This window comes from Prionailurus viverrinus, chromosome F1 (genome assembly GCF_022837055.1).
Source record: "Prionailurus viverrinus isolate Anna chromosome F1, UM_Priviv_1.0, whole genome shotgun sequence".
Classification (NCBI taxonomy): Eukaryota; Metazoa; Chordata; class Mammalia; order Carnivora; family Felidae; genus Prionailurus; species Prionailurus viverrinus.
The window spans coordinates 4,232,342-4,260,043 of record NC_062577.1 but is presented as its reverse complement, the minus strand read 5'-3'; the positions used below and the strand labels follow the sequence as shown (position 1 = coordinate 4,260,043).

The 27,702-nt window shown below is 38.1% G+C and overlaps 1 protein-coding gene across 12 annotated transcripts in view; it reads right to left on the bottom strand.

Annotated features, from left to right (window-relative positions):
- CEP170 (centrosomal protein 170) overlaps positions 1–27,702 on the bottom strand; it is a 125,955-nt gene that overhangs the window by 71,593 nt on the left and 26,660 nt on the right. For 11 of the 12 annotated variants that reach the window (XM_047840469.1, XM_047840465.1, XM_047840460.1 and 8 more), the window contains exons 2-3: positions 20,180–20,325; positions 5,204–5,293 (exon numbers count right to left, since the gene is read on the bottom strand). In XM_047840469.1, coding sequence (XP_047696425.1) covers positions 5,204–5,293; positions 20,180–20,284 — 195 coding nt within the window. In that variant the 5' untranslated portion in view covers positions 20,285–20,325. Of the gene's footprint in view, positions 1–5,203; positions 5,294–20,179; positions 20,326–23,856; positions 23,861–27,702 lie in introns of all 12 variants that reach the window. The other variant, XM_047840458.1, reaches the window with a different exon arrangement.

Here is a 27,702-nt window from a genome sequence, read left to right as displayed (position 1 = left end):
CATATAAATACCCAGGTTTTCCTCTGATAAGCTGAAACTTTAAAAATTACTTTTTTCCTAGTGAATTCCATTTTTTAAAATCTTCTATTTTATTGGATTTGAGATGGCCATGATACCTTATCTGGGAAAGCTCCCTCCATGGTGAGGAAGTTCAGAAGGGTCCTAAGTGATATACAGTAAAATATTACAGCAAATTATGTAATTACGGTCATATGCTCAAATTCCTATGCACGACTAGCACTTTGTAATAGGTCACAGAATACCAATTTATAAATCTATAGAAAAAATTAGAAGTTATAGTCTTAATTTCAAGCACAGATATATGAAGATAGTGGCATACTGCTAAAATTTGAGATCACACCTTGGTATGATGCATGAGTAATCCTAGAAAATAAGCTTCCAACATCCTTCACAGAAAGAGTAAAATGTTAATATAAAGAAAATTTTGAATACAGGCATTTATAAGCTTTAATTTCATGTTCATTTCCAAAATGAACATTTTACAGTGTTTTAAAAGTTACACCCTGAGGCAGGCACCTGGATGGCTCATTCAGTTAAGTGTCTGACTTTGGCTCAGGTCATGATCTCATGGTTCATGAGTTCAAGTCCCACGTAGGGCTCTGTGCTGACAGCTCGGAGCCTGGAGCCTGCTTCAGATTCTGTGTCTCCCTCTCTCTCTGCCCCTCCCCCACTCACGTTCTCTCTGTCTCCCTCAAAAATGAACATTAAAAAAAAAGTTAAACCTTGAGTTTACCAAAATATTCTATGTAGAGTTACAAAACAGAAGAGCTTTTTCAAATGATGGAAAAGAAAAGAATAAAAGAAAACATTAATTCACTGATGTTTAGTATGCAGAAGACAAGCAATTAGATACCTGACATACAAGGAATGCCACACTTCTAAGCCAGTTTTACTTACAATTGTTTCAACTTAAACAACCATTTTACTCAAAAGGCTTAACATGACCAATCAGATCCATGCAAAGCTTAAGACAGCTCAATTCTCTTAATTATTAAGCACCTACTGTGTGTTTAACATACATACTAGGTAGGTACTTGCAGAACGAGAAACATACAATTTTAATATGCTGGCATTTATGACAGAAATATTCCCTAAGGTCTAAAAAGGCTTAGGAAATATGAGCCAAACGCAAAGTTTCAGCTTACAAAAATGCAAGTGAAAACATCTGAAGGGAAAAAGTCTCCTGAAGGTCTGAAATTACACAAGGAGGAGAGAAAATTTCAAAGAGCAACAGGCAAAAAAAAAAAAAAGAAAAAAAAATCATTTAAGTAAATCAATTATGGAGCATTTTAGTAAGTCAAACATGGGGAAAAATAGGATTGATTCCTTACGTCAACACCATTTGATCACACTTGTGCCTTGTAGGAGGAACAGACAACAACAAGGAGGCACAGAGAATGAATTGACAAACATCTGAGTTCATAAGTGGAATAAGAGCTGGGATTCACACTGAGGTCTCTGAACTACAAATCCCACATTCTCTCCAACTCAAGGAAGGATGGGTGCCCGAGCCAGGCCAGCTCTTCAAACTCCCTCTTCCAAACCACTAGCTCATAGAAGCAAACCAAACTAGAAAAACATCTATTTATTTGACATACAACGAAATTGCGTAATTGATTGCATAAAACCACATAACCACTGTGTATTGTATTAACGCTCTGGGAAATCTGAACAGAGTGAGTGGCCAGGGGCGTAACCACCCTAATCACACTGCCAGAGACAAAAGTCATCTCTTTTTTCCCTCTCCTCTGCATACTCTCTCCACTCTACGCCACTGTGGTCTGATGCTGGTAGAAACTCCAGTGCGAAAAGGGGATCCAGCAGAAGCTAGAACACAGGCAGCTGAGGGGGCAGCCTAGAACAAAAGCCAGAGGTAGAATGCCACGGGAGGCACATGGCAGAGGCCACAGTGGCTCTCAGAGGGGCAAGTGCCCCAGTGGGAGAGGGAGGCAGGAAGAAGTGAAGGCAAATAAGGGTTCTCACAGGAGAAGCTTCCAGGGGCTTGCGGGGAAACAGGCCACCATAACATCAGCAACAAAACCCGTTCCAGCTTCCTTAGAGCAATCTCATTTTGGTAGCAATAACATCAAGCATAAATCTAGGTCCCCTGGGAGTGTTCTTTTAGGGTAGGATGAAAGGGAGGAGTGAAAGTGGTCACAGTTAAGAGTTATTTATAAGTTGGGGTTAGTTGGTACGTGCTTTTAAAAAAAATAAGGCAGTGGATTCACTGGAAAGCATGTAGGCTCCAGGGTGCTGAACTCGTTTTAACTGCTTTGCTTGCCACACCACCACCGCCAGCACTTACTGAATGCTCACCACGTACTGTTCTAATCATTTACAATTATGAACTTATTTATAGCTTTGGTACAACCTGAGAGAAACGCCATTTTGCTACGAACATTAAAAAAGTTGAGGAACAGAAAAATTAAGTAACCCGTCTACAGTTACGTCACTGGTAAGAATTCAAGCGGGGCTCATAACCACTACATCGTGTCCCCTGACTTCTAAATTACTGCTGTTAACCTGATGCTCAAATTTCTAGAGTTATATGAATATGAAGAACAAACGGTCTCCTTATGGATTAAGCGCACGGCAGCTGGTGGTTCACAACTCTGTTCTGGTGTATTCCCTAGGCTGCCATCCGGGTCAGAGCACAGTTATCGCTTGTGTGACGGATGCTCCCAAGTTCCGTAACGGGCACAAACTCACACGTACTGTCGTCAGGCTGCATCCCCACGCCAGTACTACTGAGCTGGAATTTCCATTTCATTATCTGAAAGCTAAAACAAGGGAACTGAACTTGTCAGTCCTCACACTCACAAATATGAAGATGTATGAGGAAACCAAATTTCAGAAAGTGATTGTCCCTGTGTTTAGGACTGGTAAATTACAGACTGACATTCAAATCTAGGTACTGATTTCAAGTTCAAAATACAAATGTTGCCCCCTATGAGTTATTATCTTCCACAGAATTACTGAGTATAATCGAATTATGAAGAAAGGTCAACCTAGAGAAACTTAGAAGTACTTCACCTGACTTCTTTTTATAATGAAAAACAAGTAATTTTTATATTTGATCACAGTCTTTTAAAAGAATAAAACACTGTGATGTAATTCTCACTTATTATTTTCCAAGATAATAATGTAAAGACATCTATGCATAGCACTGTGGTAAAGATCAATCTTTCTGGCTTAAAACCAGAACATAACATTGTTAAAATAGTCCACATACAGAAGTTAAAATTTTTCTCCATAAATTCCTTAATAAAGAAAATAAATTCAATTTCATCAAAAAAAGACTAACTGTATTCGTGCACTGTGCAGACTCCTGAGTAAATGTTCGTGACTGTTCAGGAGCTCATGATTCAACACGGTGACAGAGAAGTAAAAGAAGATGTAATACAAAGCAGAGAAAGCACCCCAAATCAAGATTAAAACAAAGGCGTACAGATGTGGAGAAGGACGAAAGAAGTTCTGCAACTGGGAGCTGGGAATCACAGTAGCTTACTTACCTGTCTCACGTTTAGAACGGTTTCTACCTAGTCTGCTCTGTTTCTGCTTTATCTGCTCCACGTGTTATTAATGACGTCAGCAAGTTAATATTCCTAAATACCGTTCCTTTGTTCCTTCCCTTCAGGAAGAAGTGGAATCTGGGCTTGACTCGTACAAATTTATAAGTACAACTTTTCTAAATGACAAGGCAGATGGGAGAACTACTAGGTTGAAGAAAATCTAACAAAGTATTCGGAGGAGGAGACCGGACAGCAGCAGAACTACTATTCGGGAGGCAGGACAAGGGAAAGCCCAAGGGAGCAGGAATCTGGAAAAGTGTCAAATGTGAGGGATTTTGGTTCAACCCTAAATTGAGATTTAATTCTGTGTGCCATGAGAAACAAACAAAGGCTAGAATAAAACTAATAGAAAAACAAAGTATCTCAAAGATTAAACATCAGTCCTTCAGTACCAGGGCAACTTAGAACAAGAAAACAATGTTTCACTATAATTGTTCAATTTCTGCATAAAGTTTATTTTTTTTTCAATATATGAAGTTTATTGTCAAATTGGTTTCTATACAACACCCAGTGCTCATCCCAAAATCTGCATAAAGTTTAATGTATATTTCAAAAAGCAGTGGCAGTTGGAAGCAGTGGGGATACATTTAGTTTCTGTTAAATTCATTTAAGTAATTTCAACAGCACAGATGTAGACAAATATTGCATCAGCTTATATTACCAAGGCTATTAGAAAATTAAAAAATAAGAAATTATTCAATACTTCAGCATTCTCTTAGTCTGTGGCTAGTTATGTTCCAACAATGTGGAAAGACCAAATGAAGAATTAGGAAAAAAAACTCACTGCAGTAACACAAAAATATCTTCAAAGCAGGAATACAGAAAAGCAATAATGAATACTGGTGTTTAGATCACAAAGTCACATGTTTCAGGTTAATGGATGTGTTTCCTGTCTTTTTTACTCTAGCACAGAAAGTTCTCCAGCAGCTGGCATCAAACTATGTTTTCACCTTTATCTTCTAAGTTAACCTATACTTCTTGGGCTCCCAAGAGTCCTTTTTTTCATACTTACTGCCATGGCTTTCCACTATTCTCCCACATATAAATTCAAACCATCCGGTGAGGTCAAATTTCATTTCATCTCCTTAAAGAAGTCTTTTTTAACCATTATGGATAGTAAGAACCAGCAACTGTCTGCATTCCTGTATTTACTGCCTATACAGTTTCTTGGGAACATGGGCTCATTCCATATTCTACTGTATGGTCCCCAAAGTGCCACGTACCTAATAAGCCTTTAGGAGTAAAATGCAAACCCGGGTGTCTGGGTGGCTCAGTTGGTTAAGTGTCCAACTTTGTTTGGCTCAGGTCATGATCTCGCAGTTTGTGGGTTCAAGCCCTGTGTCGGGCTCTGTGCTGACAGCTCAGAGCCTGGAGCTTGCTTTGGATTCTGTGTCTCCCTCCCTCTCTCTCTCTGATCCTCCCCAACTTGCGCATGCACGCAAAAAAAAAACCAAACAAACAAACAAACAAACAAAAAAAACCCAGAAAGAAAGTAAAATGCAAACTAAAGAGAAGGAAATCTAACACAAATAGCAACTGTAACCTGATCTGTTTACTTACAATATTAAAAAAAATATTCAAATAAAGCAAAAGAGAAAATCTTCACTTACCCCATTTAGGCTGCCCAAATCTTTCACCAAATGTTCATCTGTAGAAGTGTCATAATTGATTACAGCATGTTGCTTATCCACACTACGGGACTGAAAGGAAGTTTTCTGATTAGTAAATACAAGAAAATACTACAATAACAAACACAAAGTTTTTTGGCTAGATACTTCATATTAATAGGATAACAGATAAGTATCAGGAAATATCAAAGTAAAAGTGGATTAAATGAGATTTAAACTGTGTTACTACTATATAACACAACTTTGGCATCACTCCCCAAAGAAGAAAGCTGCCAAAATTTGAAGATGTTCTTCGGATGTCCATGCACATGAGCTCACGCTCCAGAGCTTAGCGAGTTGTCTGTAGATAGAAGCACCTGAAAGATGAACTGTATAAAGGCCTGTGGAAACTTTTATTGAAAGAAATATCAATCCAGTCACAGGAAGAAACAGTCTGAGAACCACAATGAATCTGAACTCAGTAACACTGAGGGCTACTCTGTGAACCTTGGTATACAAAAAGCAAAGGAAGTATTCCACATGGGAAGAGACAGGACTTCCAGTTCCCAGTCCAACATGTCAAGAGCCTGGAGTCATCAGTCCCATCCTTACAAGAGAAAAGATGCACAAACTGAAAATCAAAAATTGTCTTTATTTTATCAGAGAATTGAGGTCATATGGCCAACTGCCACCCTGACAACTAGAGAGAGAGGTGAAATCAGAGAATCACAGCTTCCTGAACACAGAAACCATGGCTGTAGCCGGCAGGGCAAGAAAACTTAAGGGTAAGATGTGTAATTGCTAGAGATGTGAATGCGAACTAGCTTGCAGACAAAAGCTCCCAGGGACACAGCACTGGGGGCCATCACTGCCATGGGTTCATGAGCTTTACCCTGGGAGCCCCACAAGGGTGTCAGGGTGAAGACTGGAGAAACTCTTCTTGAGTTCCCCTCAGTATAAGAATGAAATACACCCAGAGCATTCTGTCACCAAGCGCCTGTCCTCCAGGAAGACTACTTTACCAGTGCTCAACCAACGTGGCTTTTACCAGCGCCTAAATGACATGGGAGAACAGGAATCCCGAACTCCAGTCTCCTCTAGCCTTCCTGTCTCACCTCAGGAAGAGGTGAAATGCACTTGTGGAGGTCATGACCTCACTGAAAGACTGAGAACTAATCATAGCATTATGGAATGCTTCCTTTCCCTCCAAATGCTACCATCACATCCACAGGGGTTTACACATGCACACAGTAAGAGATTACAATGGAAAAAATGGCTAAATTCAGATTATTGAGCAAAAAGGGTCTCTAAGGACACTCAAAAAACCACAGGAGAGACAGAAACAAGGACACCAGAAGAAACGTTAACTTCTGATACTTTCAGCTACAGCCAATAGCAACCACGGCCTAACTCCCAGCCACACCCACAAAATGAGGAGAGGGTCAGCAGCTAATAAAATAACAGTACAGATGTAAATCCTAGTTGACATTGTCCTATCCAAAAAAGTATCACCAAAATTAAAAGTCCTTGCCTCAATTAGCTTAAATCCCATATTGAAAAAGTTTTGGTTTTCCTTCTAAGTACGTTAGAGAGAAATAGTATGTGACCTAAAATAATCTTCCAACAAAACCTAAACATTCATCACACGTACATTTTCATTCTTAAAAGTTTTAAAAGTTGGGTTTTGGTTTGGTTTTCTCTGAAACCTCAGTTTCTCTAGGACAAACTGCAAACCCCAGACTCAAGAGCGACTTTGGGCAGAGCAGTATTAATGCCACTTCTCTACAACTTACCTGAAAACCAATTATTGTGTCAACTTATAACTGTAACCAATACAAAACATCTGCATTAATCTAAAAGTTACTTAAACTTTTAGTTTTTACTGTTGTGTTTTAAATCGTTGCTCTGTTTAATGAAATCCTAAATTCAGTTATTAGGGTGACAAAAAGAAATGTGGCACCATTAGGAAAATAATTCCTCCATGTTGCAGATTTACCAAGTTGAATTAGTCTAACGATAAAAATCACATGCTGTAAGGCAACTGAGATTTCAGGTATATGTAGGCTCTTAATAAATATGAATGAAACATCCATCATAAATAATCTCTGTGAGGAAGAAAATAGTAGGAGCTCAAGTCTTAGCATGGTGTACTGAAATTCATGGGGGGAAATTTCAACGAGAGCAGAGAAAAGAAAAATCATACAGGGAAGGGAAGTTACAGTTAGATATGGAAAACAAGCCAAATGGCTGCGCATGGAGCCAGGGAGTCGTCACAGCTTTGGAGGGAAGTGGTCAACACAGACCAGAGAGAAGGAGAACAAAATGGTTCAAGGAGGAGATAATTAGGAGAGGCCACATGACTAAGTCAACAACTTGCCAGAAACCTGGAAATCTTGAATCTGATACGCATCTTGCCCTCAAAATGTTTATGGGGGTTGGTAAGTACAAGAATGCCTCCTACACAACATAGAGCCAACTTAAGACATAAGAAAACGACAGAGTGCACTGAATTGAGACACCATTCCAACTTTGGAGTTGGTGGGTGAAGGAGTGAGGATGTTATGTGGGATCAGAAAAAGCAACTTAGTAAATAGGGTAGTAACTTTTTGAGAAGATTGGTCTTACAAACTTAAGGCTAGAGTTATCATAAAACAGAACAAGTCATTCCCATTTGTGTAACTCTTTAAAAAGTAACAGCCAAGGAAAGAAAGCAAAACAAAACATTCCTGTTTTTGGTTACCCACTGTCTTCAAGGTGCCAGTGTGTTTCAGTACCCATCAAAGAAATTCAGCAAAAAGCCAAGATTATAGAGAATACATCTAAGTGAGTGGTCAAGAAAAACTGAAGGAATAAGAAAGGTTTGCTTTTTACATCTAACCACTTAAGTATTAATTAACCCATTTCATTTCCAGATAATCATATTCTCATTTTCTCTAGATTAAACTAGCCAGGAGAAGGTGTGTTACAACTTAATTTTCACAACCCATTTGGCTATCTCAATGAAAATCCGATAGTATCTCAGAAGCACATAATTTAAATCCTAACAAAGACTGTAACTTCATCGAGTTTCTGATTCTAACGGGAAAGTCTTAGCTGATCAGGCATAAACTGCAAAGATTGTCAATTTTTACCAGTTCTGTTATTCTTGTCACTTTAAGCCTCCAATAAGAATGCAAGCCTCCTTATCACAAGCAAACAAATTTTTTCTGCAGCTTTGTAGGGGAACCGATATTAATTACACTTACTACGGTGATCGCTTCTCACTATATACATATGATTATTGCAGTTCACTTGAAACTAATAATGTTGTAACTCAATTACACCTCAGTAAAAAAAACAAAAATCAAGACCCTCTAGTCACTATCTCCTTATAGGTAATATCCAGAAGAGTGTGCCTCCTTCCTCTTGATTTTCACTGTCTAGAAAGACTCTCTTCCCAAGGCTTTGCATTGCTGCTGAGAATCCGCCTTACCAGAAACTCTTCATTCTCAAGCTCTCACAGATATTTACCTCCTACTTCCTTCCTTTAACTGAAATCTGGTTTTCCCCCTGAGAACACTATTTCTACAGCATTCCTTTAAAGTGGATGCTGTCCTCCCAAATCCACCATTCTGCTGAATTCAGAGACACAGAATGAATTCACACAGTTTACACTGTGGCTTTTGGCCATTACTTTCCCCCTGAAGGGGAAAAGCCCTTTCCTTTTTTGAAGTTCTTGTTATGCACCTATAAATATAAATACAAGTATATATACATACTATATATTTCCATACACATACATACATACACACACACACACACACACACACACACACACACACACACCCTTCCTAGGTTGCTGCAATCATCTGTGGTCACTCTTTGTTTTGAGTAAACTGTACCCCCAAATTGGGGCTTGAACTCTATGACCCCAAGGTCAAGAGTCACATGCAGCCCTCATTCTCACTTTCTGACTGAAGTTTGGGAGTTATGGTTCAGTCTTTCTTTTTGTACAAACTCCTACTTCATCGTGATTGATTTTCAACATCTATGTAGACAATCCACATAAAAATCTGGCCTTCTTGACTTCCACAGCCAAACTCCATACCCTATCCTGGCATATTGCTCCCATTGCCTAGACCTTCTACAAAACTGATTCTACCTCTGGAATCTAAACTGCAGTATTTTTCTCTAGGACTACATTCCTCTATTCTTCCAGTTTCCTCACTTATTTACAATAATTGACGAGTATGCTACCTCAGTTCTCTGACTGCAGCAGGACATCTAATACTCCGACCCTTCCTTTTCTCCCACGCAACCACCCGTCACCCCGACTTTACCTCCTTCTCTGTAATCCAGCTCCCCCTGGCTTCTGCTACCTCTTCATGCTCAAAACTCTACTAAACCTCTACCTTCTGCCCAGACTACTCTGGCTCTGCTTCACTTATTTATTTCCTGCTTTCTACTGAATATCTCAATCTGGATGTCCCTTCAGAACCTCAAACTCATGATCTTATTCCCCAAAAGTGCATCTTCTGTACCTCTATTATATTCATTTCTATGCCAAAAAACAATAGATCTGAAACTCTTTTTCTCCCCGTCCCTCATTATATAACTAGGAAGCACATCCTAACTTCCCGCTAGCACTCTGTTGCCTTTTCATTTCAAAGAATTCTCTCTTCTCTTGAACTTTGCCTCACTTTCTAGATTATTATCACCTCCTAAGTGCTTCCACCGATTCCAAGCTCCAATTCCTTAGCAGTAATGAATGTAGAGTGATAGTTTAAAGAGCAGGTGCTGGAGTCCAAAAGAACAGGTCACGACATCTGGCAGCTGTGTGACCTTGGTAAAATGACTAATCTTTGTTGAGTCATCTATAAAGAAGATAGACTAATCTCACAGGTTTGTTTGTAAGGTTTCAAAGACATAACAGGGAGGCATTTAACAAGGCAGTAATTCCCTGTGCAAAACCTCCTAGGTGTACTTGCTGGTTAAGGTAAAACATATAAGCTTTAATTCAGCACATGCCCTCCAAGGTCTGGTCTCTTTTAACTTCCAAACGTTTTCCTTCATATTCTATACGTAAATTATAAGGAACTATTTTAATTACCTAAACAGACACTGAACGTCATGCTGTCTTTAATACCATGGACTCCATCATACTCTAAACCTTCCAGAAACCATTTATTCATCTTTTAAGATTCAGCTCAAGCCATTTCCTCCATGAGTTCTTTCCACACTTCTCATCTTATGTCCTTGCAGGTAGGGACTGATTAATCTGTCTTTTGTGCATCCCACACCAACATTCTATGTCGTAACGTCTATATTTGTTTACATGCACATCTCCTTCTACTAGACAATAAGCCCTCAAGGACAGGGAGACCCTGCCTGGGATATGCATTGATCCCTTGGAAGCCAGCATAGGGCCTAGTGCATTGTAGATGCTCAGGAAAGGTTTATTAGAAAGAAAATACATGCTGTTTAGCCAATCTCACTTCATAAAGAATGAAGGTAGAAAAATTTTCTTAGAGATTAAAATATCAAAAGTACTGAACTTACAAAGATCAGACCAAATTTTAAGAAACCTACAAACTGGGTAGCTTTAAACAACAGAACCAAAGCAGTCACAACAAAATTATGGCCCCCAGACAAGATAATTATAAAACCAGGAAATTTTGGAAAATAAGAGTATAAAAATGAAGTAATAATATGGTTTCATTTGTTTAAGAAATATTTCCTTTTCTGCAAAAACAAAACAAACAAAAACAAACAACAAAAAGCCTGTTATCAAATCAACTAAAAACACAAAAACACAATTCCAGGCCAGGCACAATGGAAAGCAAATCTCTACCTAAAAGCTAACATGAAGTGGCACCAATGACCACCTAATATGTGTCACATATGATTTGGATATGAAATGGTTACTTTTTAACATTATTATTACTTCTTGTATTATTTATTTTTCCTATTAAAACATTTAAGAAAAACACAGACATACAGGGACACACAGACTAAAAAAACCTGAAGAGAAAAAGAAAGATGGCCATGGTGTGTCATCACTGTTTTAAAGTATTTTTTAAAGACACTGTGGCTGTATCAGACAAAGGGCTAGTATCCAAAATCTTTGAAGAACTCACCAAACCCTGCACCCAAAAAACAAATAATCCAGTGAACAAATGGGCAGAAGACATGACTAGACACTTCTCTAAAGAAGACATCCAGATGGCCAACAGGCACATGAAAAGATGCTCAACATCGCTCCTCATCAGAGAAATACAAATCAAAACCACACTCAGATATCACCTCACGCCAGTCAGAGTGGCTAAAATGAACAAATCAGGAGACTATAGATGCTGGCGAGGATGTGGAGAAACGGGAACCCTCTTGCACTGTTGGTGGGAATGCAAACTGGTGCAGCCGCTCTGGAAAACAGTGTGGAGGTTCCTCAAAAAATTAAAAATAGACCTACCCTATGACCCAGCAATAGCACTGCTAGGAATTTACCCAAGGGATACAGGAGTGCTGATGCATAGGGGCAACTTGTACCCCAATGTTTACAGCAGCACTCTCAACAATAGCCGAATTATGGAAAGAGCCTAAATGTCCATCAACTGACGAATGGATAAAGAAACTGTGGTTTATATACACAATGGAATACTTTGTGGCAGTGAGAAAGAATGAAATATGGCCTTTTGTAGCAATGTGGATGGAAGTGGAGAGTGTTATGCTAAGTGAAATAAGTCATACAGAGAAAGACAGATACCGTATGTTTTCACTCTTAGGTGGATCCTGAGAAACTTAACAGAAGACCATGGGGGAGGGGAAGGGGAAAAAAAAAAGTTACAGAGAGGGAAGGAGGCAAACCATAAGAGACTCTTAAAAACTGAGAACAAACTGAGGGTTGATGGGGGCTGGGGGAGAGGGGAAAGTGGGTGATGGGCATTGAGGAGGGCACCTGTTGGTATGAGCACTGGGTGTTGTATGGAAACCAATTTGACAATAAATTTCATATTAAAAAAATCACATTTTATTTTTATGCTTCTTTCTCTGAAGCAGTCCCTTTTAATTATGCGACAGTAAATTTCATATCCAACAATCAAATACAGTTTTGCTGTTTCATCAAAAAAAAAAAAAAAGGCACTGTGGCTGAAAGACTTTTTAAAAAGCCAACTGCATTTTTACAATCAGAATAATAAATAGTGATTTATCCTTTGCTATGTGCTCCAAAAGACATATTTTGAAAATATGTTACCTATGATCTTTAAAACATACCATTACCCTCCTGGAAACTGTTCTTACACCAGCATGAAAATTAAAACATTAAAATAGTAAGTCAAATATAATTTTGCTATTTCAGTTAGTATGATGGTATTTCTCAAAACAGAGCAAAATTCAATTATTTGGTGCAATTAAAAATTTTATGAAGAGGGGCGCCTGGGTGGCGCAGTCGGTTAAGCGTCCGACTTCAGCCAGGTCACGATCTCGCGGTCCGTGAGTTTGAGCCTCGCGTCAGGCTCTGGGCTGATGGCTCAGAGCCTGGAGCCTGTTTCCAATTCTGTGTCTCCCTCTCTCTCTGCCCCTCCCCCGTTCATGCTCTGTCTCTCTCTGTCCCAAAAATAAATAAACGTTGAAAAAAAAAAAAAATTAAAAAATTTTATGAAGATAGGGGCACCTGGGTGGCTCAGTTGGTTAAGCGTCCAACTTCGGCTCAGGTCATGATCTGAGAGTTCGTGAATTTGAGCCCAGCGTCAAGATCTGTGCTGACAGCTCAGAGCTTGGAGCCTGCTTCAGATTCTGTGTCTCCCCCTCTCTCTGCCCCTCCCCCGCTCACACTCTCTCTCAAAAATAAACATTAAAAGAAAAATTAAAAAATTTTTATGACGGTAAAATTAGAATTTAGGTAACAAACTTTTAAAAATGCAACTTTATTTGTACTTAGAAGTATACCATATGTTGCAAGAAGTGTTTGAACATGTTTACTAGAAGAATTAAGTTATCAAGTCCTTTTTAGGTTACACACACACACGCAGTAGCTGCTAAGTGGTGGAAGAGAAAGGTCATTTGATTTTTGAGCCAAAATGATAAAGGTTCTAACACCAGCTTCCATGACTTAATGGTTGTATGATACTGGCCCAGTGACCAAGTCTTTCCAAATCTTGATTTTACCATCTGTAAAAATGGGGATGACTGTATCTTTTAGAAAACTGTTGAGAGCAACATCTAAAATCACATAAATGAACAATGAGAAATAGAAAGTACTATTTAAATAGAATGTACTGTTAATAGTGATATTCATGTGTTGCTCCAAAGTATAATTTTTATCTAATAAATTATACTTTATGGCTTTTCATCCATGGCTATGCAAGATTCATCTTGCATAATATGTCTTACGAAACAGCACGATCATCTGTCTACAGCCAGAGACAGGCACAGCAAGTCTGCATAATTTGCTGGAAGCTTCCAAGCTAAGTGAGAAAACTCATCCAGAATCTTTTGTGTAATTACCTACTCTTCAGTATCCAGGCACATTTTCTTCTGGATGATCACATTCTTTAGAGTACATTTTTTGGAATGAGATGAAGTAACAAAAAATATAAAACTCAAAAAACTTTATTTTTTGTCATAAAATAACAAAAAAAAATTAATTATAATCAAACAGATCATTTAACCTTATAGATCATTTATTTCTCTTCTCTTCTGCACTGGGTTTAAGCCATATTATCATCAAAGTATTTTCTTTTAATGCCAGCAAATCTAGTTGTAGTTGAAATCTTTACATGTAAGAAATTACTTAAAATTATTCAGAGGCAGAGATTCTAAAATTTAACAAGTGATTTCCTGTACATTAAAAATGGAGGGCTTAAAACCATAAATGCAGACTTAGGTCGACCAAATTTTTTTTTTTTTTAAACGTTTATTTTTGGGACAGAGAGAGACAGAGCATGAACGGGGGAGGGGCAGAGAGAGAGGGAGACACAGAATCGGAAACAGGCTCCAGGCTCTGAGCTGTCAGCACAGAGCCCAACGCGGGGCTCGAACTCACGGACCGCGAGATCGTGACCTGGCTGAAGTCGGACGCTTAACCGACTGCGCCACCCAGGCGCCCCCAGGTCGACCAAATTTTTAAAGAACTCTTATTTATTCATTAAAAAGCAATCAAATATTAGCTATTTGCATTACTAACAATTTTAATTACCACACTGACTGACCTAACCAATGCAGAACCATTTAAGCTATGTCAGGCCTTTAAAAGGAAAACATAATTTCATCAATTCTACAGCACTAATCTTTTAAAACAAATATATTTTGCATGTATAAATGCAAAATTCTTCACTTTTCTACCACTATAGTCCATTTTTCAGAAATTACATAAAAAAAAAAAGAAATTACATAAAAGATTTTAAGTATCATTTTACTCCTATACTAGGAAAGATTAAATTAACATTAAATTAGTTAAAAACTAAATACAATTTGCAAATATTTGTTCTTACTTCCACGTATGTCTTTCAGTGCTAGGAAGAGGACTATTAATATGTAGCATTGATTCAAACTAGCAAATGACCAGCATGCCAATCTCTTCCTGGATCTCTTTCAGAGAATACACAGAGTCGAGAGCAGCGCTAAAACCAGTGTGCTCCTATCAGATAAAGGGCAGAAGTTATCTTTAGGGGTGGAGACTGAGGAACGGTTCAAAACTGTTTCTTTGCCCTGCCTGATCATGGAGTTCTCTCATCTCTTTTACATTCTATTTAAAAAATAAAGCATAAACAAAAATAGTCATAAATAGGATAGATGCCCATATCACATTTATAAATTTAAATAAAAATGTTCTTTAAATTTTTGACTTTATAATACTGTGATATTGGTTCTACTCATTAAAATAATACTGATTTTTGTTTTAAATTTCTGTTATAAAGGCAATATGAATCAAATGTATCAATTCAAAGATATTTTAAAATTCTATTGCCATCGATTTCCTTTTTTCATTATGCTGATATATATATATATATATAAGTTTATATATATATATATAAAGCATAATATTTGCCATCTTAACCATTTGTAAGTGTACAATTCAGTGGCATTAATTAAATTCACAATGTTATGCACCACTATCTATTTCCAAAAAATTTTTATCACCTCAAACAGAAACTCTGTAACTCCTAAGAAATAACTCCCTAATCTTCTTTCCCCCAGCCACTGGTAGCTTCTAACTCATCCTATGTCTGTAAATTTGCCTATTCTAGCTATTTTCAAAGAAATGATCATGTAGTGTTTGTCCTTTGTGTCTGGCTTATTTCACTTAGCATAAGATTTTCAAGGTTCATTTATGTTACAGCATATATGAGAACTTCATTCCTTGTTACAGATGAATAATCCAGTGGATGTATACATTGCATTTCATCTATTCATTTGTGCCTGGACACGTGGGTTGTTTTCACCTTTTCGCTACTGTGAATAATGTACGTATAATTCATACAAGTATCTGTTTGAAATCTTGCTTTAAAAAAAAAAAAAGTTTATTTCTAGAGAGCACACGCTTGCATGAGAGAAGGAGGGGCAGAGACCGTGGGAGAGAGAGAATCCCAAGCAGGTGCCACATTCAGCATGGAGCCTGAACATTGGGCTGGATCTCAGGACCCATAAGGTCATGACCTGAGCTGAAATCAAGAGTTGGACACTTAACCAACTGAGCCACCCAGGAGCCCAGAGACCTTGCTTTCAATTACTGTGGGTATATATATAAAAGTGGAACTGCTGGTCACATGGAAATTTTATGTTCAGCTTTTTGAGGAAGCACTATTTTCTGCAGCACTGACACCATTTTACATTCCCACCAGCAACATACAAGAATTTCAATTTCTCTGCATCTTCACCAACATTTTCCTTTTTTTTTTTTTAAGTTAATTTATTTATTTTGAGAAGGAGACAGAGAGAAACAGACAGACAGTGGAGGGAAGGGCAAAGAGAGGGGGGGGGAAAGAGAATCTTACGCAAGATCCACGCCCAGCTCAGAGCCTGATGCAGGGCTTGAACCCACAAACCGTGAGATCATGACCTGAACTGAAATCAAGAGCTGGACGCTCAACAGACTGAGCCACCCGAGGTGCCCATTTTCCTCTTGTAACAAAATTATAGCCACCTTAACAGATGTGAAGTGGTAACTCACTGAGGTTTTGATCTGCATTTCTTAATGATGAATGATGTCGAGCATCTTCTTTTCATGTGTTTATTGAGCATTATTGTATCTTCTTCTAAGAAATGACCAGTAAAGTCTTCTGCTCATTTTTTAAGTTGGCTGCTGTCTTTCTGTTGTTGAGTTGTAAGAATTCTTCATATACTCTGGATATTAAATCTTTATAAGATACATAGTTTTGCAAATATTTTCTCCCATTCTGCCAGTTGTCTTTTCACTCTCTTGGCAATATCCTTATATACACAGTTTTTAATTTTAATGAAGTCTAATTTACCTTCTTCTTTTGTTGCTGGTGCTATGGTGTCATACCTAAGATTCCACCGCCATATTCAAGGTCATGATGACGTATCCCTATGTTTTCTTCTATGAGTTTTATGGCTTTATCTCTTATATTTAGGTCATTGATCCATTTTGAGTTAATTTTTACATGTGGTATGCAGCAAGGGTCCAACTTCATTCTTTTGTATCTGGAAATCCAGCTGTCCCAAGCTTCCTCTGCCATAGTCATTCTTAGCTCCACTGAATAAACTTAACAGCCTTCTAAAAACTCAATTGCCATTGTAATGGTGTCCTAGGAGTACCATAACAAACTAGGTGCCTAGGTGGCTTAAAACAACACAAGTTAATTCTCTCATAGCCTGGACTCTAAAAGTCTAAAATCAGGGGTGCCTGGGTGGTTCAGCTGGTTAAGCATCCGACCTTGGCTCAGGTCATGATCTCACAGTTTGTGAGATTGAGCCCTGCATTGAGCTCTCTGCTGTCAGCACAGAGCCTGCTTCAGATCCTCTGTCCCCCTCTCTGCCCCTTCCCCACTTGCTCGCTCTCTCACCTCAAAAATAAACATTTAAAAAATTAAAAATAAACAAATAAACGTCTAAAGTCAAGGTGTTGGTAGGGCCATACTTCTTCCAACACTTCTAGAGGAGGATCTTATTTTTCCTTGCCTCTTCCAGCTTCTGGTAGACTCAGGTGTTCCTTGGATTCTGGTAGCATAACTCTAATCTCTGTTTCTATCTTTACATAGCTATTTTCCTTTTGTGTCTGTCTTTTCCTTCCCTTATAAGGATACGAGGTCATACTGGATTAGAGTCTACCCTAATGACTTTATCTTAACTTGGTTATATCCCCAAAGACTCTATTTCCAAATAAGGTCACATTCATAGGTATGGAAATTTAGGACTTTAATATACCTTTTTGAGGGGACACAACTCAAACCACAACAGCTACAGATATATAAGGGTTTATTTCTGGACTCTCTATTCTATTCCACTTGTCTATATGTCTACCTTTATAAAAGCCAGCGACGCTAGCTTTATAATAAGTTTTGAAATCTTCTTCAAGATTTTACCGTTTTACCACTTTTTTTTTTTTTATTTTGTCAGACTTTGCTAAACTTAGCCAAACTCTTCAGAAACAAAACATCTTTTATCATCAGTCTTTATAACAGGCCACACTTCCCTGCTTCTTTACAAGACTGGTGATTTTTTATTGCATGCCAGACACCATAGATGTTGCCCTCTGAGGGTGTTAAATATTTCTGTGTTCCTATACACATTCTTGAACTTTGTTATGGGACACAGTTAAATTACTTGAAAAGAGTGTGACCCTTTTGGGTACTGTTTTTAAGATTTAGATGAGGCTAGATCTATGGTAAACGACTCCCCACTACTGAGGGGGTAGAGATCAATGCCCCGTGTGTGACTCATAAGGTTTTCCAGTCTGGCTGTTAAGACAGGCACCATTCCTGACCCTATTAGTGTCCCACACTGTTAACTCTAATCCTTTTGAGTGTTTTTTCCCCACTGCCTTTGGTTAGTTTCCTCACTAAACTAACCAGTACCGAAGTTGATCAGGACTCAACCTCATACTCAGAGATTACCTCTGCAAAGTTCCTTCTCTGTGTAACTCTTTCCACTCTGATACTGTGTCCTGTGAACTGGAACCCACCTTGGTCTCCTTGGACTCACAGCTTTCTCTGCCCACCTCACTTACTGTCAGACAACTTCCATTTGTTATACATAGTCCAGGAAGACTATGACCTTGTCAGTCACGTCTCTTCATATTCCTTATCTCAATGTAGGAAGCTCCAGAACAACCATTCCCACATTTCTTGGCTGGTTGATAGAGATGCCACACAGAAGGCACCACTTCCATTCTCTGATAAATGAGCTCCCCCTATTTGAACCTAAGATATGGCCCAGTTCCAGGAGGCCTTTATCCAAACAGAATCATCACTGCCTTTTTCTCAGTTGCCACTCTCAACACTCCATCTCACTGAGAAGCAGATCTCTGTATTATTCTATTTCTCGCAGTGAATTTGTTTGAGGTGTCGTTATATATGCAACTTACTCATATGCTATACTTACATACTGTATTTATATACCAAACTAACATAGCTGTATGGTGGCTTTACTTTTATTGCTTCAAACTATAAAGTAAGTTCCCTAATTTTAAAATAAACATGTTTACAAACACATGCAAGTTTGATTTTTCTAGGGAAAATGCAGGGTTTCTCAATCTCAGCACTGCAGACATTTGGGGCCACATACTTCCTTGCAGTGTGTGTTGGGGTGGGGGGAGTGGGGAAAGTATGCTGTACATTGTAGGATGCTTAGCAGCACACTTGGCTTCTTGGTCTCTACCTACTAAATGTCAGTAGCAACCACCTCCAACCTCCCATCACTTGTAACAATCAAAATGTCTCTAGATATTGTCAAATGTCCTTTGGGCAGGGGAAGACAGGATTGCCCCAGTTAAGAACCAATGGGCTAACAGAATAAACATTTCTATTCTAAGTATTTGCTTAAGGCTTTTAACAAAACAAAACAAAAAAACCCACAAAAAACAAAAAAAAACAAAAAAAAAAAAAAAAAGGAGGAAGAATAAGGGGATAAGACTTTATTCAAAAGTACCAAGACTTTATTCAAAAGTACCAGGGGCGCCTGGGTGGCTCAGTCGGTTAAGCCTCCGACTTCAGCTCAGGTCACAGTCTTGCAGTTTGTGGGTTTGAGCCCTGTGTCGGGCTCTGTGCTGACAGTTCAGCCTGCTTCAGATTCTGTGTCTCCCTCTCTCTGCCCCTCCCCTACTTGTGCTCTGTCTCTCTCTGTCTCTCAAAAATAAATAAATAAATTGTTAAAAAAAAAAAAAAAAAAGTACCGGGACTTATTAAAATAACCAAATTCTCAAAACTCTGGAGATCAATTCTTTTGCTAATTACTTTACTCAAAGATATCTTCAAAGTATGTTTTAAAAGTAACTCCTTTATACATAATGCAGTAAATACCAACAATCTTTAATTATGCTCAAACTACTGAAAGGTATCTCAATAAACATCTCTAAAAGAAACAGAGAAACTACTTTCAGTGTTGTTGAAACATCTGTGATTAAAATTCAGTTTTACTTCATGCTATGCTAATTTTATGAATTATTTACAAGTCTTATTTTTGAAGTATATAATGTGAAACTTCTTACTTAAGAATAAACTCTACTCTGAGCTCTCACTTTTGAAAATACATTCCCCAAGACTTACAACTTATTTTTAGAGGATTCAAGAGGGAAAAAATGAATTAAACTGATAGGTGGAGCTAAAAGAGGAAGGGTCAGAAAGTTCAAATCCATGTAGTGTTGTTCTCCAATGGAACAGAAAAACATTTTATACCAGTCCCAGGTTCTGAGTGGACACATTTTATACACAGTTCCAGGTTCTGAGTGGACACATTTTATACCAGTCCCAGGTTCTGAGTGGACACATTTTACACCAGTCCCGGGTTTTGAGTGGGGGCACAAAAGTTTGATGCAATTACCTGCAACATGAGCTCACAGTCATCTCTTCCAACAAAAATCATTTCTCGTGGCAGCCTGTGGCGAGTGCCTCCACTGCTCACCAAAAACCAAGATGTTAAGCTCATTTTCTGCTTAGCTTCTAAGTCTTCGGCAAAGCTACGTCATCCTGCAGAGATATTCAAGAAAAACATACATTCAGATATTTAGCTTTGGTATCGATTCACCAAACCCTTCAAGCAGGCCTAAGAATAGAACTTGGTTCTTCATCTGCTCCTACTGTAAGTAAACAGACCATCCAGAGGCCCTCAGACATGGCACATCTACCAAATTCTCGTTAGTAAAGTAAGTCCACAGACTCCGCGAAGAGTTCAATTAAGAAGGCAGACAAAGGGTGCCTGGGTGGCTCAGTCAGTTGAATGTCTGAACTCAATCATGGGTTTGTGTGTTCGAGCGCTCCATTGGGCTCTCGGAGCCCAGCCCAGAGCCTGCTTCGGATTCTGTGTCTCCCTTGCTCTCTGCCCCTCCCCCACTCATGCATGCCTGCACGTGCGCACTTTGTCTCTCAAAATTAAACAAACATTAAAATAAATTTTTTTAAAAGACATTATGCAATTAAGTAGTCAAGTAATAAACATTTATCATACTCCTGAAAGGCTCTGAGCACAGCTTATAATAAAGGTCTAATCCTCAAGTAAACAATCACATTATTATCACGTTAACCTTAGTAAACACTAGGAGTATTATACACTTAAATGTCTAACTTATGACTTGAGAAAGACTAAGTTCATTTGAATACATCTGAGATCTAATTAAGAACAATAAAAACTAAAGAAATTGCTTCTTAGTCAACTAAGTGTAACCACCAAAAGAACTTTCAGAAAGATGCAATTTCAATTTCTCTCCTCACATGTTCACATGCACTTTCTTAGTACATTTTTCTACAGCACCGATTCTTAGGCTTTTGTTCTCTTAAAAAAAAAAAAACCCAAAGAGCATTTTGTTTATGTGGGTTATATATATTAATATTTACCATATAAAAACAATGAAAACTAAGCAACTAAGATTTATTAATTCATTTATAATAAACTAACATTTTAATGAAAAATCTTTTTCATTAAAAAAAAAACTTTTTAATGTCTAGCATAATAGATTTTTGCATTTGCTCTGCATTGAATCTGTTGTCAGTACACTGTTCAACTTGAAATATTTAAAGGCCTGCCTTCATTCAGATAGTTAGAAAAGAGAAATGTAATTTAATAGTCTTTTTTTTTTTTTAATTTTTTTTTCAACGTTTATTTATTTTTGGGACAGAGAGAGACAGAGCATGAACGGGGGAGGGGCAGAGAGAGAGGGAGACACAGAATCGGAAACAGGCTCCAGGCTCTGAGCCATCAGCCCAGAGCCCGACGCGGGGCTCGAACTCAAGGACCGCGAGATCGTGACCTGGCTGAAGTCGGACGCTTAACCGACTGCGTCACCCAGGCGCCCCTTAATAGTCTTCTCAAATAACTGTAGTGTTATTTTGATACTAATATCAAAACTTCAATAATGGTAGTTTCTTGAAATTTATTTGTAATATGAAATCTTAACACTTTTATAGTGTGTGATGTAAATACCCATCTTCAGCTCAGAAGGGATCTTGGGAACACTGTCCCTGAGTTACACAGTCTCCCAAAAGTTAACATGTTCACTTTATTATTAAAACATCACATCTGCTAACTTTATCACCCATCTCACCTTCTCAGAAAAGTCAAGTACTGGGTAGCTGTGAGGCTCATGGTGGCAGAACCAAGGTTTCTAAAATTCTAATTTTCTCTTGAAAGCTCAAATCTTATTGGCAAAAAACTACTACCAGTTCTTTTCTTTGAGGTGACAGGCTTACTTTGTTTGCCAAACACTCAAGTGTACAAAACCATTCATCTGTCAGTCGTTGTTTCAAGTAACAAGGTGGTCCATGAAACAAGCCTGTAGTGCAGTTCACAACTCAAACAACGGCACAAATGCTTTTCCTTGAGACAACCATGGTACTTTGGAATTCAATGTAAGTGTTTTACGTGTGCTTCCAATTACTTCTGCAGAATATTAAAAAGATGTGACTTCCATTTTTACCACTTTATCAAGGACATTTAAAACAAATTTTTTTTAATGTTTATTATTTTTGAGAGACAGAGAGAGACAGAGTGCAAGCAGGGGAGGGGCAGAGAGAAAGGGAGACACAGGATCCGAAGCAGGCTCCAGGCTCTGAGCTGTCAGCACAGAGCCCAATACAGGGCTCGAACTCACAGACCATGAGATCATGACCTGAGCTGAAGTCAGCTGCTTAACTGACTGAGCCACCCAGGTGCCCCTATCAAGGGCATTCTTAAGTGAAACTGGTTTTTTCTCCTCCCTTAACTGCACGTGCATGGCGGTAAATTACTATTAGTATAATTTGGTGCTAATACCTAGATCTCTGCTAGAAGCCAGCACCTTTACCCACCACTCTTTTTATACTAGCAACTCAAATGTCAATACAATATAAAAGGCAAATTATGTTTGATATTATTTTTAAAATAGCTTTGACCTCGTGACCTTTGAAATGGTTTCAGGAACTCCCAGAGGCCTGTGGATTGAGCTTTGAGAACTACTATCCTAGAGAACATGGTGATGTCATTTAGAACCTAAATCTTGGAGTCAGACTAACAGATAAAGAATCTGACTCTTGGTTCCAACACTTGACCTTGGGCAAGTTATTTATCTCATGTCCCTTAGTTTCCTCTTCTGTAAAACGGTGATAATAATAGTATCTACTCAACCATTTTTTATGAAACTACTACTTGCAAATATTTTTTCCATGAAATGGCATATTGTTACAATTTAATTAGAAGCAAACTACAGTGACATGAAACATTCTGCAATAAGAAATATATCGATACATTAAAACAAAATCCTATAAAATGTAAAACTTTATGTGAAGGTAAACATCCCATATATTATAAATTTATCAACATATACACAAAACAATGGGTTTCACCAAAACAGGCAAAGAGCCTTCTGTAAAGCTGAAACAATCAAGTCTTACTCCACTTTCAGCTTATCCCTTGATATGGTCAATTTATGTGGATTTTTAATCTTCCATCCACTTAACTCCATGTTGGAGATGTGGTTGGTTTTTCATCCGTCTACTCTCTGACAAACGGGCATTTAGCACTGCATGTGTACTTCCTGGCCAAGTCAACAGAGAATCAAAAAAATTTTACCCAAGAAAACCCCTCCAATCTAAATACAGCATATAAGTGGCACACACACCAGAGCCAAACATGGGCAACGGGAACAATAAATATAACATTTTCAAAATCAAAGTTTTACATAAGCATTATTCATATGCTACAAAAACACTGTTTTAGGTATTTAGATAATATCAAACACAATTACATAATATACAAATACATAATACATAATCCTACAATACAAACATACAACAATAATTACAGTTGACCCTTGAAAAACATGAGATTGAACTGAATGGATCCACTCATACGTGAATTTTTTGATAAATACAGTACTGTAAGCATATTTTCTCTTCCTTATGATTTTCTTAATATTATTTTATCTAGCTTTTTTTTTTTTTAAGTAATCTGTACACCCAACATGAGACTCAGTCTCACAACTCTGAGATCAACAGTCACATGTTCTACCAACTGAGCCAGCCGGGCACCCCTCTAGCTTACTTGATTGTAAGAATATATGATACCTGTGACATGAAAATATATATACTAATAATTTATCTTATTGATAAGGCTTCTGGTCAACAATAGGCTATTAATAGCTACATTTGGAGGGAGTCAAAAGTTGTAAATGGACTTCTGGGGTGCCTGGATGGCTCAGTCGGTTAAGAATCCAACTCTTGATTTCAGCTCAGGTTATGATCTCAAGGTTTGTGAGTTGCAGTCTCAGGTAGGGCTCTGTGCTAACAACGTGGAGCCCGCTGGGGATTCTTTCTCTATCTCTCTCTCTCTGCCCCTCCCCCACTCTCTCTCAAAATAAATAAAGAAGCTCTAAAAAAAAAAAAGTTATACATGGACTTGGCTGTGCAGGGGTTGGCACTCCTAGTCTGTGCATTGTCCAAGGATCAACTGTACATAACTATATAAAATAAAAATAATGGCTTTTAATATATTCTGTTTTGACTTTCAATGACACTTGAAAGGTACCTAAAAGAATACATACTTTCTGAAAAACAAAAATAAACATAATCCTCAAGATGAGGGGTATTTATCCATTGGCAGTGGCACAATGGCCTTGAGTCTTCTTCTAGCTTCTCAACAATAGGTGGGAATGAGATATTACAAAGAAGCTACTGGGCCTTTCAATTTTTACACAGGGCTCTCTCCTTCAATAACACAGCTTTCTCAGTGGCCCTTCAATTCCAATGATCTTTTACTACTCACAGAGTAATACTGACACTTAACACATGGATAAAACTGAAACCTGGTTGACAGCTTCCTCAATGACCAAGAAATAGGTTTCAGCTCAGATTCCTCAAAAGGGAGGGGGCAAAGAAGACTTTGGGTTTGACAATATGTTCAAGGTCTTGACCAGATGTGACAGCAGTTACGTTTCTCTTTAGAGTTTCTGGATGAGCCAAGAAAACATGTGTTTTGGAGTAGACTTTTTTTTTTTTTTAATTTGCATCCAAATTAGTTAGCATATAGTGAAACAATGATTTCAGGAGTAGATTCCTTAATGCCCTTTACCCATTTAGCCCATTCTCTCTCCCACAACCCCTCCAGCAACCCTCAGTGTGTTCTCCATACTTATAAGTCTCTTCTGTTTTGTCCCCCTCCCTGTTTTTATATTATTTTTGTTTCCCTGCCCTTACATTCATCTGTTTTTGTCTCTTAAAGTCCTCATATGAGTGAAGTCATATGATTTTTGTCTTTCTCTGACTAATTTCACTTAGCATAATACCCTCCAGTTCCATCCACGTAGTTGCAAATGGCAAGATTTCATTCTTTTTGATTGCCGAGTAATACTCCATTGTATATATATACCACATTTTCTTTATCCATTCATCCATGATGGACATCTGAGCTCTTTCCATACATGGGCTATTGTTGATAGTGCTGCTATAAACATGTGGGTGAATGTGTCCCTTCGAAACAGCACACCTGTATCCCTTGGATAAATACCTAGTAGTGCAATTGCTGGGTCTTAGGGTAGTTGTATTTTTTAGTTTTTTGAGGAACCTCCATACTGTTTTCCAGAGTGGCTGCACCAGCTTGCATTGCCACCAACAATGCAAAAGAGCTCCTCTTTCTCCGCATCCTCGCCAACATCTGTCATTGTCTGAATTGTTAATGTTAGCTATTCTGACAGGTGTAAGGTGGTATCTCATTGTTGTTTTGATTTGTATTTCCCTGATGATGAGTGCTGTGGAGCATTATTTCATGTGTCGGGTGGCCACCTCAATGTCCTCCTTGGAGAAGTGTCTATTCATGTCTTTCGCCCATTTCTTCACTGGATTATTTGTTTTTTGGGTGTTGAGTTTGATAAGTTCTTTATAGATTTTGGATACTAACCCTTTATCTGATATGTCATTTGCAAATATCTTCTCCAATTCCATTGGCTGCCTTTTAGTTTTGCTGATTGTTTCCTTTGCTGTGCAGAAGCTTTTTATTTTGATGAGGTCCCAGTAGTTCATTTTTGCTTTTGTTTCCCTTGCCTCTGGAGACGTGTTGAGTAAGAAGTTGCTACAGGCAAGATCAAAGAGGCTTTTGTCTGCTTTCTCCTTGAGGATTTTGATGGCTTCCTGTCTTACATTGAGGTCTTTCATCCATTTTGAGTTTATTTTTGTGTATGGTGTAAGAAAGTGGTCCAGGTTCATTCTTCTGCATGTCGCTGTCCAATTTTCCCAGCACCACTTGCTGAAGAGACTGTCTTTATTCCATTGGATATTCTTTCCTGCTTTGTCAAAGATTAGTTGGCCATACGTTTGTGGGTCCATTTCTGGGTTCTCTACTCTGTTTCATTGATGGAGTAGACTTTTTGAGTTAAAACCCTGGTCCCTCATGTTTTCTAGGTGACTCAAAAAAAAAAAAAAAACCCAAAATGACAAAAAAAAAAAAAGTAACAACAAATGTTTCTGAACTTCAGACAATGGAAAAAAACCAAAGTGACAATATCTAAAGAGAAAATGAGACACAGAAATAGTATCTGGTAACACTTGGCATATGAGAGGCACTTAAGTAATGTTCATTTCCTTTTCTCCCTCTCCTCTTAATCTTTTCTGCCAAATAATACCCTAAAGTCATAACTTATGACTGGAACAATATCAACCAACCAATCCACATTTATGGAGTATATTCTACGTCAACATCCTAAAAGTATTCCCTTAAAGGAATATTTTAGAATAAAAATTAGGACAACATAATGTGGCTTATGGCTTACTCATAAAATTAAAAATGCTATAGTCTTTATTTCAGACATATTTCAATTTTAGGTAAGTAAATTTAATAGATCAATGATTAAAATTCTTACAACACTTTCTCAAAGCATGAATAGTTTTCATTGGGATCAAAAGTCTGAATAGTATAGAGGATTGCTGACTTTTTTAAAAAAAGTTTTTATGTTTGTTTATTTTTGTGAGAGAGAGAGGAGGACAGAGTACAGCAGGGGAAGGGCAGAGAGAGTGGGAGACAGATTCCGAAGCAGGCTCCAGGCTCCGAGCTGTCAGCAGAGCCTGACACGGGTCTTGAGCTCATAAAGTAGGAGATCATGACCTGAGCAGCCAAAGTTGGATGCTTAATTGAACTGACTGAACCATCCAGGCACCCTGATCACTGACTTTTTTGAAGACTGGAGCCCCAGGCCCTCTTACACAAATTCTACCACAAACTATAACCTTTGTCCTGTGACTCTGCAATTCTTCCACTGAGAGGTGGGTATAATTTCCCACAGCATAATTCTGGGTTCTGACTCATGACTTGTTTGGGCCAATAGGATGGTTAGTAGATCTGAGGCAAGTAGAGGCTCAAATGTGCTTGGTCAGTTGGCTTGCTCTCCTGAATCTCTGCAATCACTAAAAAACCAACATGCCCTGGCTGGCCTATTGGTTCAAAATGAATGAGAAACATGTGGAACAGACATGGGCCTCATGTACAACCTGAAGTCAGGCGCTCATAGATCATCCAATCTCCAGCTGAACAACAGTACGTGAGCAAAAAATAAAAATGATTGTTGTTTGAAGCCACTGAGAAATGTGGGCTGACTTGTTTCACCAATGAGTATAATGCACACTGAGTATAATTCACTAAAATACAGTATCTTTTAGTAAGTACATTCACAGTCTAATGCACTCACTTGAATAGTTTTTGAATTAATATACCAATGAAGTTTTTGTTTTAGTTGTCTCTTTATTCCCAATTTACTCTTTTCTTGATGATAATATTTATTTGTATAATGAAACATAAGGCTGCTATATATTACAGAACTAAAAATTATAGGTAAAGCTCTTAGCTTATTGTAACAAAGACCCCAACAACTGGAAAATCATACAATGGAA